Source organism: Trichoplusia ni, chromosome 8 (assembly GCF_003590095.1).
Source record: "Trichoplusia ni isolate ovarian cell line Hi5 chromosome 8, tn1, whole genome shotgun sequence".
NCBI lineage: Eukaryota > Metazoa > Arthropoda > Insecta > Lepidoptera > Noctuidae > Trichoplusia > Trichoplusia ni.
In genome coordinates this window covers 2365002-2376638 of record NC_039485.1, presented here as the reverse complement: position 1 = coordinate 2376638, position 11637 = coordinate 2365002, and the positions used below count along the sequence as shown (strand labels likewise).

The following is an 11637-nucleotide window of genomic DNA, read 5'->3' as shown; positions in this document are numbered from 1 at the left end:
GCACTTACATACGAATGTTGATTTATTTCGCTAAATCAACAAACACAATCTGTAGCATTCCGTCCCATCAGAAAGGAAAAATCTCACTTTCTGTAATTTTACACATCCTGTATACACCGCCTACATCTTGATAAAAATAGCGAGTAATTCCAATCAGAACTAAATCAATCGGTATGTGTAATATATTTTAACGTTAAAGCATTAAATCAATGCTAAAAATATCCTGTTTTACAACAACTATTGTTAGAATACCGATCTCCCATTTAAATTCGACCAAGAATTTCGACAAGACAAATCAGAATTGGAAATAGTTTACGAAAATCGACCTTATTGCGTTGTAATAAAGGCTATGTCTCCTGCATACTTTACAACACGTCGACAAATATTCCGGCCTAAGAGACAGACAATTAATATAATTATGATGTCATTTTTCCCCACACCTCTTAAATACAAAAAAATAATTATAATTTCTAGGTTGGGCACGCAAAACTCAAAATTCCAAATGCTGTACTGAAAAAGACGTTCTTTTTTTATAGCCCACTGTGTTACACAGCTGAGCAGCTGAGCAAAGGCTTTTCCCAAATCCTTCCACAATTTTCAGTTCTGGGCCGCATGGATAAGAAATACAGGTTAAGAGTAAAAAAACAAAAAGGTCAAAACACTGCACTTTCAAAACGTCGCGTTGTGCCGACAGTGCCGATAGCAAAAGCGCTTTGATCGGCCTGATATGCCACGCTTGAAGTTGTTTTCGAGATAAAATCTTACATCAGTAATATTTCCACAAGTCTATCGCATCGGTAAGTTGAAGACGAAGAAAAACAAACAGTATATTTTTTGAAATATAATAAACACACAAGATTTACATATTGAAAAGTGAACATCATATTAAGATGTAGTGACATGTAAAAACAGTACAATTAATTAAATTTGATAATATTATTAATTCAATCTGCAGTAAACAAAAGAAAATCTTTTTTTTAATAAACATGTAGCGATTTTATGATCATGTAGATTAGGTTAGATTCAAATTTAAAAGTAATGCTCACATACTCGAATTTCAGAAAATACAAAGCGCTATTTTTAACACTGCTCTTTATGGAAGTCTTATTCGTTTCCTACTTTTGCCATAAATATATTTTGACGTAAATAAGACATATCAACTTCCCATCTAACACAGGGCTATAATTTAAGCACTATATTTTCTGAATTAAGAAGTCTCAATCAGGAACTTACATAATTTTAAAATTCTGGACCACCTTCCAAAAAGAATAAAGTACATGTTACCAAGGTCCAAATGTCAATGCATCAATAACGTTAGGAATCTTAGTGGAAAATTTTAAGAAAACTATCCAACTTCAAAATATCAATGTCTACACATTGTTAAACCATCTATTCAAGATTAGTAATTCTTCTTCGCTTGGTGAAGAACCGTCGTACTTCGAGGCAGTCCCTAATTTGGAAACAAGTGACGACGCCGATGTCGCAGTTAGTATAGCAGGCGCACCCGAAGTGACAATACGGGACATTAGCTGGACATTCAACGGGTGGAGCAGCACCAGGGCAGGGAGGGGCACACTCGGTCATGTTGCAGTTATCTAAGACAACTGTGGAAGAAATAAGTAAGTATTAGGATGAGAGAAGACTAACCTTCGTAAAGGGATCTTCTACAATATTTTTGGTAAACGACTCCCTCGCTAAGGAATGTTATCCTTGTGTCGCAAAGGGTTTCAATAACATTAAACTCACACGCATAGTAACACCCAGAATCAGAACAAGCATTTGTGGACCAAACAAAATGCTTGTTCTACGCGGGGATTGAAACCGCGACACGGAGTGCAATAGGTTTGGCATGGTGACCTACGCCCACTCGGCTAGCCGTGCAGTCATTTGACTAATAATAAGCGAATGCGCGGGGCTGACTATGTGCAGTCTGCATTAGGGACCTGATTACGTCACAGAGTCTGTTAACAAGTAAAGAGGACGAGAGATCATGCAGAGATCTGTGACTACCTATACCAATACATGACTATGACCACTTCCTAAGTCTGATACGAAAGAGAACAAAAATGATACTAAACAAATGTTTTGTTTTCTACACCCAAATTTTTAATGATAAAGGCACCAAGACACTTAGCAAATCGTTTTGCTAAGAATTGTGATATGGTTAAAAACCAGTGCTGATAGACGCATAATAAGTAGTCCTAAAAATATAGGCGTAAAACTAAACTTAAAGAAAATCATAATTTCCTAGCTCAACTTTTTTTTTAAACCTAAACAACGTGGTAGGAAACAAAAAGCATTTTCTGAGCGAAATATTACGAGGCAACATTTTGCCTACACGACAGTTTCTTTAAAACGGAATTTTAACAATTTTCTCCGTCCCACGAAGACGTAATAAGTTATACTTTGATAAAGTGGAAATTCAAAACGGGGCTCGCCCCCCCCCCCTCTATAAAATTTGTTATCCCTTAGAAAAAATTCTAAGAAATCTCCATTTTATTGCCAACATTTCCTAAAACGTACGAGCATCGAGTATAGTCATTTTTAATGGAACATTTTCGAAGAGTCTTTTGGAGCTTTCCCGAGAATTTGAAATGAGACCGACGCGTGATATAAGATTAATATCATCAGGAGTCGTTTTAGTTCCTCGTAAAAATCTCTTAAACATAAAATAATTATTTTCTTTATTATCTTTTGTCAACTCATTTAAGATTCTATATAAGTAGCATATTCAAATTTGCAAAGAGAATTTGTGATAAAAAATGCATACGACAATGATTTCTTTGCGGATCCTTATCTACCTTTTTTATATCACACTATACACGGGGGACCATCCACAAAGGACCGATACCATTTGCAAGGCTTAGAATGTGTCAGCTATACGAGTAAAAAGGCTTGGACGTGGACGAGTGACGTCACATCTCGAGCACAGAATATGCAATGGAAGCATGTTTCACTTTGCTAACAAAGTTCCTTTACCAAGCCGTAGCGGGTAACTTTTGCCACTGGCAACGGGATTAGGAATTAATCAAGCCGCGTACAAGGCTACTGTTGCAGTTATTTAAAGAATTCTGAGATTTATTAAGTTACAGATGTGTATTATAACTATATATATATTGATACTAGCTTTTGCGCGCTATTTCGTTTGTTATGGCTATGGACTTATGGAGACATGAGTTGGGAATTTTAAAATCGGATTAACAATATCCTGTACCCTTAATAAATGATTTTCTTTTTTCATATTTCTCATCACATCACATTCGAACCAGTAGTTCCTTTGATTTGCAAGTTCAAACAAATAAAAATATTCATCAGATTTAGTATAGATTAAAGCGCCGGATGTATCTACGTTTAGAAACAAACAATATAACTGTATATTTCGGATCTACCATTTTGTCAGCACGGACAGCCAAATGGCAGAGTTTCGAAAACCGCGTAGAACAAATATATATATGTATTTGTGTGATCCTGAATTTGGATATTTTGTGCTTGAGTGTTTAATTTTTGTGAAACTCCCCGCGACCATTCATTGGTTCGTAACTCTTACTCATTTTTGAGATTTTTCTAACACCCAGTTCTTAATCATTTAGAGCCGGTGCTTTATAGGAGACTCACAAATCTAGTCTACTTCCATGCATCCTTTTTATTTATCATCTCTTTCACCACACACGTCTCTTTCCACTTCATATTGTCTCACGAGTCACACAGGGGGTGAGATTCAATGATGAAAGCACACATTGTGAATAAAACTTACTTGGTTGCCGTATTATCGTCTCATATATTGTGAAGTCACCAAAAACAATCATTTGAAGTAAACATAAACAAACACAAAATTTGAACGCCATTTTGCCAAAATAATAAAGAAATCGTTTAAAAAGCTAAGCTTTAGTAAAATGAATCACATTTAATAAATGTCGTCAAAAAGGTAAATGATAAAGAAAAGTCAAGAAATCTGTCAGAAACTGTCATCGATGACGTCACGAAGTTTTTAATAAGGTTTTCTATTCTAGTTCTTGTTGTGCTTTAAAAGAGTTCAATATGAACATTTTGATATTCTACCTCGAATCGGAAGATGGCAAATCATCGTCGAAATTTACAGTTGAAAGATAGTACTCACCGATAATTTAATATTTACGAATGAAGAGAATGTAGAAAATTTCTATGATGCTAAGAAGAGATGCTCCGAAAAATACTCCGATTACACCACCCACATCCACTGAAATAAATATAATAATGTTTTATTTGTGTATCTTTTCGTTCACGGGTTAACTTCATGAGAAGAGTCCCAGGTCTTTTTAAGGGCGTGTACGTGGACACAGGTCCAACGTGCAGAGGATGTTTTATTATAATTACCAATTAGAGTCCCTTTACAAGCCTATTAATTTCCTCCTTCCAGGCCAGTTTTGCGACTAGGAATCAAGCTCTACTCGCCACCTTCTTTTCGGCTTACCACCTTTATTTCGCAGTTAAATCAATATGTTACTATCTATGGTAGAAAATCCAAAATAGACCTGTGCACGTGACATAGGCGTGTATACCTATTTACTTAGTTTTCTCTATAAAAACACACACTACGGAATTGTGAATTGAATTGATTGACTAAGAAAAATGTATAGGCCATAATTAATGAAAGAAATTTAATATCGCAGATCGTCAAAATAAGGTCGAACACAATTCAAAGTAGTTTTACAATCTGTTTTATGAAGTAAGTAACTTTTCAAATAAAAGATCATTCCCAATCTATCGGCTGGCATAACTTAGGACTCTTCGAAACGATAAGATGAAATTGGATATCTGATTTTGAATTGAATGCGCTTTGCGAGTTCTATATCTGAACAAGATTGGATGTTGAAACCTATCAACTGAAGACTTATGGACAGATATCATTTCATTTCATTGGTCATTGAGTCAAAGATTAAATTCCTTCATATTTCCAGCAGTCGTAAACTCAATGTTTATAGTTCATAGCCAATTAAAATAAAATGCTAGAAAATAATAAAGATAGTACCATCCAAGAAGTATGTATGTACGTATTTAAACCTTTAGTATGTGGTCGATGTAGGTAACAGGCACCGCGTAGAAAACAACAAAACAATAGACTCAACAGAAAAGGGCCATAGTCTGCAATTCTTTTGACTAATTAGTGGAGCGCGTATTCCTAAATAGGACTTAATACAAGTGATAAAAAAATATACCAAAACATACATTTATAGTTATCACAGTAACTATTATTAAATCACAGACAATATCATCATTATTGGAACCAAATCTGCAAAGATGGTACAGTTATATTGATGGATAATTACCAACAAGCCCAAGTAACTCTCTGATAGCATGTCTCCGGACCCTCAAAGATGGAAGCTCTCCAAGCTGCATGCGACCGAACGTCATCCTCACTCCACCTGGCTTACTGCTCGATCGCCTAAAATGAACAGGTAAAATGTACAGTCCACCTCTGATTTTTGCCACTTTTTCCTGTCTAGTGCAACTTTTTTTCAAGAGTAGTGACCAAAAAATTGTAGAGGAAAGTTACTTTTTAGCGATTGAAACTCATAAGACACAATGTCATAATAAAAATTCTCTTTTGCTATTATGTTAATGTTCCGAATTTGATCCATATGCGCTTAGGGAATACTTTTTCTCGATGCTCGAAACCGACAATTATTGTCTATAAGAGAGTGCGACCATTTGGGATATCTCAATTTCAATACGCCTTTTAGTTCTGCAAAAAAAATATTAGTACTAAACCGCTTGCCTCGCGTTGATGTCATTTTTGGACAGGGTCCTATTTTACTAGCACAAGTGTTGGGTAAACTATTCTTATAGGTGTATTATTACTTACGGGCATGTCGTATGTAAGACTTTGTACGAAACTTCTTCACAGGCCATCGGGCATTCGTAGTTATCAGTCCAAATGTTATCAATAACTGAGAAAAAAGGTTCAATATTTGGGTAAATAGAGAAAATCGTTTGAGACAAAGAGTTCCTAATGTAAGCTTTGATCCATATCTTTCTGTGCTGGAATGTAGTATTGTTGTCTTAATTCTATATTAAGATAGAGCTATAGAATATTTAAGCCGAATTCCCTATTTAAATTACTCAATGTTCATGTTTGACATGCAGTGTAAAGTTTCGGCTTTATTAATAGGATAAGCAACCATTTCGAGCCTTTGGCCATTTGTAATAAGGGCTATTTTCGTATATCCATCTTACGAACTGTCATGGCGGTCTCGCATCTGCCATGCCTTTGTTCCCTAGTTCCGGCCGCTACAACAGGTGGCGCTAGTAGCAATCGCCATGACAGAAAACACTATTATTGGTTCGATAGATGGCGCTGTGCTAGTGACGTCACGTTTCTGAATGGCGGTGTTAAGATTTTCCGCGTTTGAATGACTACCCGAGGCCGCCGTAGAGAAAGCATACTTACCTGGCGTAGGAGAAACCGTGATCATGAAGGCGGTTCTCCCAGGGCGAGGCCTTCCCATTGCACTGCGGGCGGGTTGACCCTTGCGATTATCCCTAATGTGGATAACTCGGACGCGTAATTTTTGGTAGTGAGGGACTGCGTACGCGCTGTCCCTCTCAGAATTCTGATAGACGCTCGCTGACTTACTTCAGCTGATGCACAATACTGTTTAACACAACCAAGGATATTGCACAATGATATGTCTGAACAACTGACTGAGCTGTCTGATAGAAATATAGATCGAGTATCATGCTGTGATACCAACGACGCAATAATCAGGTTTACATATTGATTTTAAGAAATAATAATCAGAACAGATAATATATCCACTACCTAGCAATTTTTTTCAAAGATATACATAGTGATTTGATAACTTACTGTTCTTCCTTTCGTAGAGACAAGCCAACCCCTCAATGTCACACATTGGTATATTTCCTGTAAATAAAACAATGACAGAAATCATAAACTACTAAAAAAACTTAAGGTTTTTAAATAATAGTACCATTATGATATATGTACCTAATTTCGGCATAAAATGATGAGTACAGTTGCATCCCTCTGCCTGTGCCATAGCCCTGCTATACATGTCACATGCACCATACGAATAAATTTGGAAAGGCCAGAGGTGCGCAAACGCAGGTTTTTCGTGGCTGAATAGGCAATCGCGACTGGCTGGAGATATGCGCTGGACAGATAATTCGCTGATCGTTTGTTCAGCCTGGAATATATGGATATTATTATATTATGTGTTTTTGTTCAGGACAGGATCAGAAAAAATGGAGGAGCCAATTAAAGCCGTAAAACATTCAGTATAAACTGCTTACTATATTAATACTTCCATGAGAAAAAAAAAACCGTGTCGCGTCCGTTGTACCGTTGTTGTTGTAATGTAATTGTTTAATTGTAGAAGGGAGGGAAAAATGTTCGAATTAATGACTGTTAATAATTATATGACTGGGATTCCAATGCTTTGTTTTCTTTGTATTCTAATTTCGTATAAGATTCATCAGAATTGGATATTTGCCTAAAAAACCAATAAGACCCTTAGATAGATTTATAAAAAGTACCTATTGGGTCCTTTTGTTTAATTCATCCTCGCAACAAAGTCCTTTTTTCTGAGACGTCAGTTATCAGTTTTTTGTATTGAAAAATGTGATGTTGTCAGCCGCTCCCCTTCCCTTTCATCAGTTTTAATGCAATAAATAACAAATGCGTATACACATTTTTTTTAAATCCGCCTAATGGGTTAATTAGATCTCTTTAGTCAAGTATCCTAATTAGCATACAAGTTGCACCAAAGTTCGACAGTCTTGAAGCACTGGCATATCCTAAAGCTTACCTTCAGAATAACATCGACCTCAGTCATCAACGGCACGTTACTACACTTGCTCATTATATTTTCTGAAGCCAACGTTAACATTTCATCAGGCGAATGTATCCTCACCTGAAAGTATCAATATTCTTAATTTATATATATTATTGTATCTACTGTTAATTTGACTACACAATGTTTACGATGTTATTAGGAAGAGCGAGGCCTCCTAGCACAGGTAAATACTTACTTTAAAGGAGGTCTCCATGTAAGATTTTATGTTTACGTTAACTTGTGTCAAATAAACATTTTTTTTTTATATAATTGGATGTCCCGTTCCCGTAAATTTATCGGCGTGAAAATTATGTATCTTATAATTTCAAAGTAGTGAAGAGTGAGCAGACACATCCATAGAAGTACACGCTTATGTTTTTCTTTCAGACTTTCCCACTAATTTAATTAATTATTATGTCGTAGGGGTTTCACAAAAATTAAAATCTCATGCACAAAGACACGACAAGTACTTGTTCAAAAATTAATGGCAGGATTTTGGAAAAGATAAAAATCACTTACAGAAATATCCTGTATGGCGGTAAACTTGAAGATCTTAAGGCCGGTCCTTCTATTAACGCTAATTGTGCGGTTGCCGGTCAAACGTGAGTTGAAAACGTAACAGGGTCCGTACTCGGTGGAAATCCTCGTAAACCTTCAAATTAGGATGCTTAGTAAGGCATATTTTATCCATTCATAGATTCACTTGAAAACATAGATGATTTGAAAATTTTGGAATATTTTACATACTTTCCAAATTGATGTTTGATATGGACAAGGTCTTTAGCGCGATGAAGTCTTTTTGAACTCTTTACTTCAAATAAACGCGCAGTTACTATATCATATTTACTGTTTATTCATTCGTAGCTATTCAATTAGTATCTACGAATTTAAATTTAAATAAACATTACTCATTTTGTTTGAAAGTTATTTAGTAAAATTAATTACACTTAGCAAACACATCTGTATACTATCTAAATTATTCCATTACCATAAGACACTATGCGATGTTTTCTGCTTAGAGTTCCACAGTAATTATTCATTCTATTTCTGTTTGACTGGTTCAGTTTACATGGATATATTAGAGTAAGAGATAACTTATATTCTGATGTTTGCGATAAGTATCATCTGCAGATATTGGTGTGCACACACTCCCGGCCAATTAAGTATAGAAAATAACTTTTACTTACTTACTTCACGGTTCATTATGACCGCTAAAACTTTTTTTTAATCACGAGTATTTTAACGATTGTGCATTCAATATTACTTCAAAAGTCAACCATTACCTATCCTAATCAAGTCGTAAAACTCATTAAAAATTAAATGGAGTCTAGATAAATTTTAATTTTCGAACAAGTCAGCATTAAAGGAGGAAAAAATGCTCTACCTATCACAGCACTTAAACGGCTTCTTTCCCCACCAGCAGTCGGTAAGTAATTCCGAGCATTCCAACCTGATCCCTTTAGCCAAGTCCAGAAAGTTATGAACACAAGTCTTGTTCATCACACACGTGGTACAGGACTTGCAGATCTTTTGGTTTCTGTAGCTGATGTCTTCGCTGAAGGATGCCAAAGAAGATGGAAGCTTATTCCTGAAACAATAGAAAAACAGAGTGTCTCTTAGAAGGCTACAGGTATGTTACGTGTAATGTAGGAGTGACAAGGAATCGGTGTTAACACTGAACCTTATTGCTCAAGTAGGACGCGGCAGTGGGATTGCCGCAAAAGATTTCCTTTAGCCCCGGTACACGAAGGATAAAAGACGGAACACGGATGCTCTTAGTCAGTAAAATTCTGACACTACCTTCCGCGAAAGGGGTCATTTGACGAGCGACGACAGTAAACCTTATTTTTTAAAATGAATATTGAATATAATAGTATAATTTGACGCGACTAAAAGTGACAACCAAGCAATCAACTATAGACTCGGACTCGCTTTTGTAGCACAAAACAATCCAACTGCTACTAAATCTAATGTAAGAAGTGTATATGGGTAGAAAAAGTCACAAACTTACGAAAACCCCAATAACACTTATTTCGTCTCATGCATTAGACCTTTTAGAGAATCTTCCTGTTTGACCCGAGCCTCTAAGCTCAAAGTTTATGAGGCGATTGACATAAATCAGTGCGGATTAACCCTACTCGTACCAGAATCTCCTATAGAGGAACTGCTGATATTGTGTGAGCAAGATGGTGCATTAAATTTCACATAGTGGCGTCTCGCTTCAACAGCTGCAATCTTATTAATAGATTCCATAGTAAGGAGTTCTTAGTTGCCCTTCAAATAAGGTCTACTCACTTGGTGAGATATTTTGTAATCCTTGGCCTATTGAGCTGTTCACAGATGGTCATCGCAGGAAAAGGCGTGTTCCACTCCAAGTAGTCTGTTTCCACGGAGTATGATACTGCATCTGCAGTGTACAGGTAAAATGCTGCCTGTAGTACTTTAGCTGAACATACGCAGCTGGCTATTATTGTGGCCAGCCAGAATAACCTGTAAGAAATCCGTAAGACTGTAGAGAACCCGCTTAGACATCTTCTTATTGGATAGTCTATACCCATTTTTGAGTTTTACGAGGTTCTGTTAGAAATCGTTATGAAAAATATCTAAAGATAAAAATAAGTTAGTATTGGTAGGTATTTGATAAAATTGTGTATGTTACATCATAGAACACTAATTTGAAACTCAAAAACGTTGTTCTAAACACTCCCAAAATGAAGAGAGAGTAAATTAAGTACGTATTTGTGCAAACACTGAAATATATTATGCACTCACCTTTTAAATAAAGGAGTAGGCAGCGGTGTAAATACGTATCCGACCCATTGCAAGCTATAGTGATCACCTAGGTACTGCAATTTGTTCCGAATCGACCGTTTTAGTTTGTGCATCATGGCTTTTAATCGCCGGCACAACAACTGTATTTTATAGAATTGAACAAGTTGATAAACCCTAGCTCGATCAGAAACAGATAAAGCTTGTTTAAGAATTAAATATTTTATACAAAAAAAAAAACCCTAATTTAAATTCGTACGATTTTAGGGACACTTTATGAATAACTATAAAGAATCTTGAACCTGCCTTTCAGTTTACTTTATTTAAAAGCACCTAGGTGTACTAATGTTTCAAAACCATAGTTCAAAATGAAACACCATCCTCGATTTGGGGTTAGTTAACGATAATAGTACATTAGCAATGCGAATAGATTATACCGTGTTCATCATTCATCGTATTATGTTCGGTACAACGAAAGTCAATTAATATGCATGCACGCAAACTTGCTGTGTTAAATTGGAAATATGGGCGAAAAAAGAGTTGGGACCCAAAGAGTTTACACTTTAATGGTTTATCAACAAATATTTTTTATTTAAAAAATCAATCCGTCAGGTAGTTTTTTTTTTAAAATACGTTCTTTTGATGATGCTTATCTTTTTTAAATAAATCAGTAAAATAAAACGCATCAAAGAAGATTTGACGTTTGTAAGTGGGGGCTGATAACGTCACTCGACGCTATAAAGTATCCTGTTAAGTGACGTCACACAAGATTTTAGCTAACTGTATCATTAGTATTAGTCTACGCGATATAAATGCAAATGTAAAAAAAACTTATACTTTATTTTTTGGAAATATAGCTGACTAGCTTTAATATTTGTGGTCGATTACTTAGAAATAAAGAAAGAATTTTAATTGGTATCTGAAATTTCTTTAACAGAAATAATTAGAAAATTGAAAACATAATAACCCAAAATTATAATATTATTTGGAAGGTCTAAAACAAATATACTTTACAAATGTAACATATGTAAAATGT

General features: G+C 35.6%; 2 protein-coding genes and 1 non-coding gene across 3 annotated transcripts; 1 reads left to right on the top strand and 2 right to left on the bottom strand.

Annotated features, from left to right (window-relative positions):
- Positions 1-966: 966 nt before the first annotated feature.
- On the bottom strand, positions 967-3970 carry LOC113496899. Its single transcript, XM_026876284.1, has 2 exons — positions 3755-3970; positions 967-1604 (listed from the first exon to the last, which is right to left on the bottom strand). The coding sequence occupies exons 1-2, from the start codon at positions 3843-3845 to the stop codon at positions 1390-1392; spliced, it is 306 nt and encodes a 101-aa protein (XP_026732085.1). The 5' UTR covers positions 3846-3970; the 3' UTR covers positions 967-1389.
- A 133-nt stretch (positions 3971-4103) lies between these two features.
- Positions 4104-10717, bottom strand: LOC113496739 (pickpocket protein 19-like). The gene is made up of 10 exons (XM_026876058.1): positions 10605-10717; positions 10128-10322; positions 9217-9420; positions 8352-8484; positions 7806-7910; positions 6986-7184; positions 6845-6901; positions 5843-5927; positions 5307-5422; positions 4104-4216 (listed from the first exon to the last, which is right to left on the bottom strand). The coding sequence occupies exons 1-10, from the start codon at positions 10715-10717 to the stop codon at positions 4125-4127; spliced, it is 1299 nt and encodes a 432-aa protein (XP_026731859.1). The 3' UTR covers positions 4104-4124.
- Positions 6420-6583, top strand: LOC113497048. The gene has a single exon (XR_003400867.1). It is a non-coding gene; the product is annotated as a U1 spliceosomal RNA (small nuclear RNA).
- Positions 10718-11637: the final 920 nt, after the last annotated feature.

Coding starts and splice junctions, on each gene's coding strand:
- LOC113496739 (XM_026876058.1), bottom strand. CDS start 10,717: ATGCACAAACTAAAACGGTCGATTCGGAACAAATTGCAGTACCTAGGT. Junction 10,323..10,604: donor CCTACTCCTTTATTTAAAAG/GTGAGTGCATAA, acceptor GATTTCTTACAG/GTTATTCTGGCTGGCCACAA. Junction 4,217..5,306: donor AGAGTTACTTGGGCTTGTTG/GTAATTATCCAT, acceptor TATTTATTTCAG/TGGATGTGGGTGGTGTAATC.
- LOC113496899 (XM_026876284.1), bottom strand. CDS start 3,845: ATGGCGTTCAAATTTTGTGTTTGTTTATGTTTACTTCAAATGATTGTT. Junction 1,605..3,754: donor GACGATAATACGGCAACCAA/GTAAGTTTTATT, acceptor TTTCTTCCACAG/TTGTCTTAGATAACTGCAAC.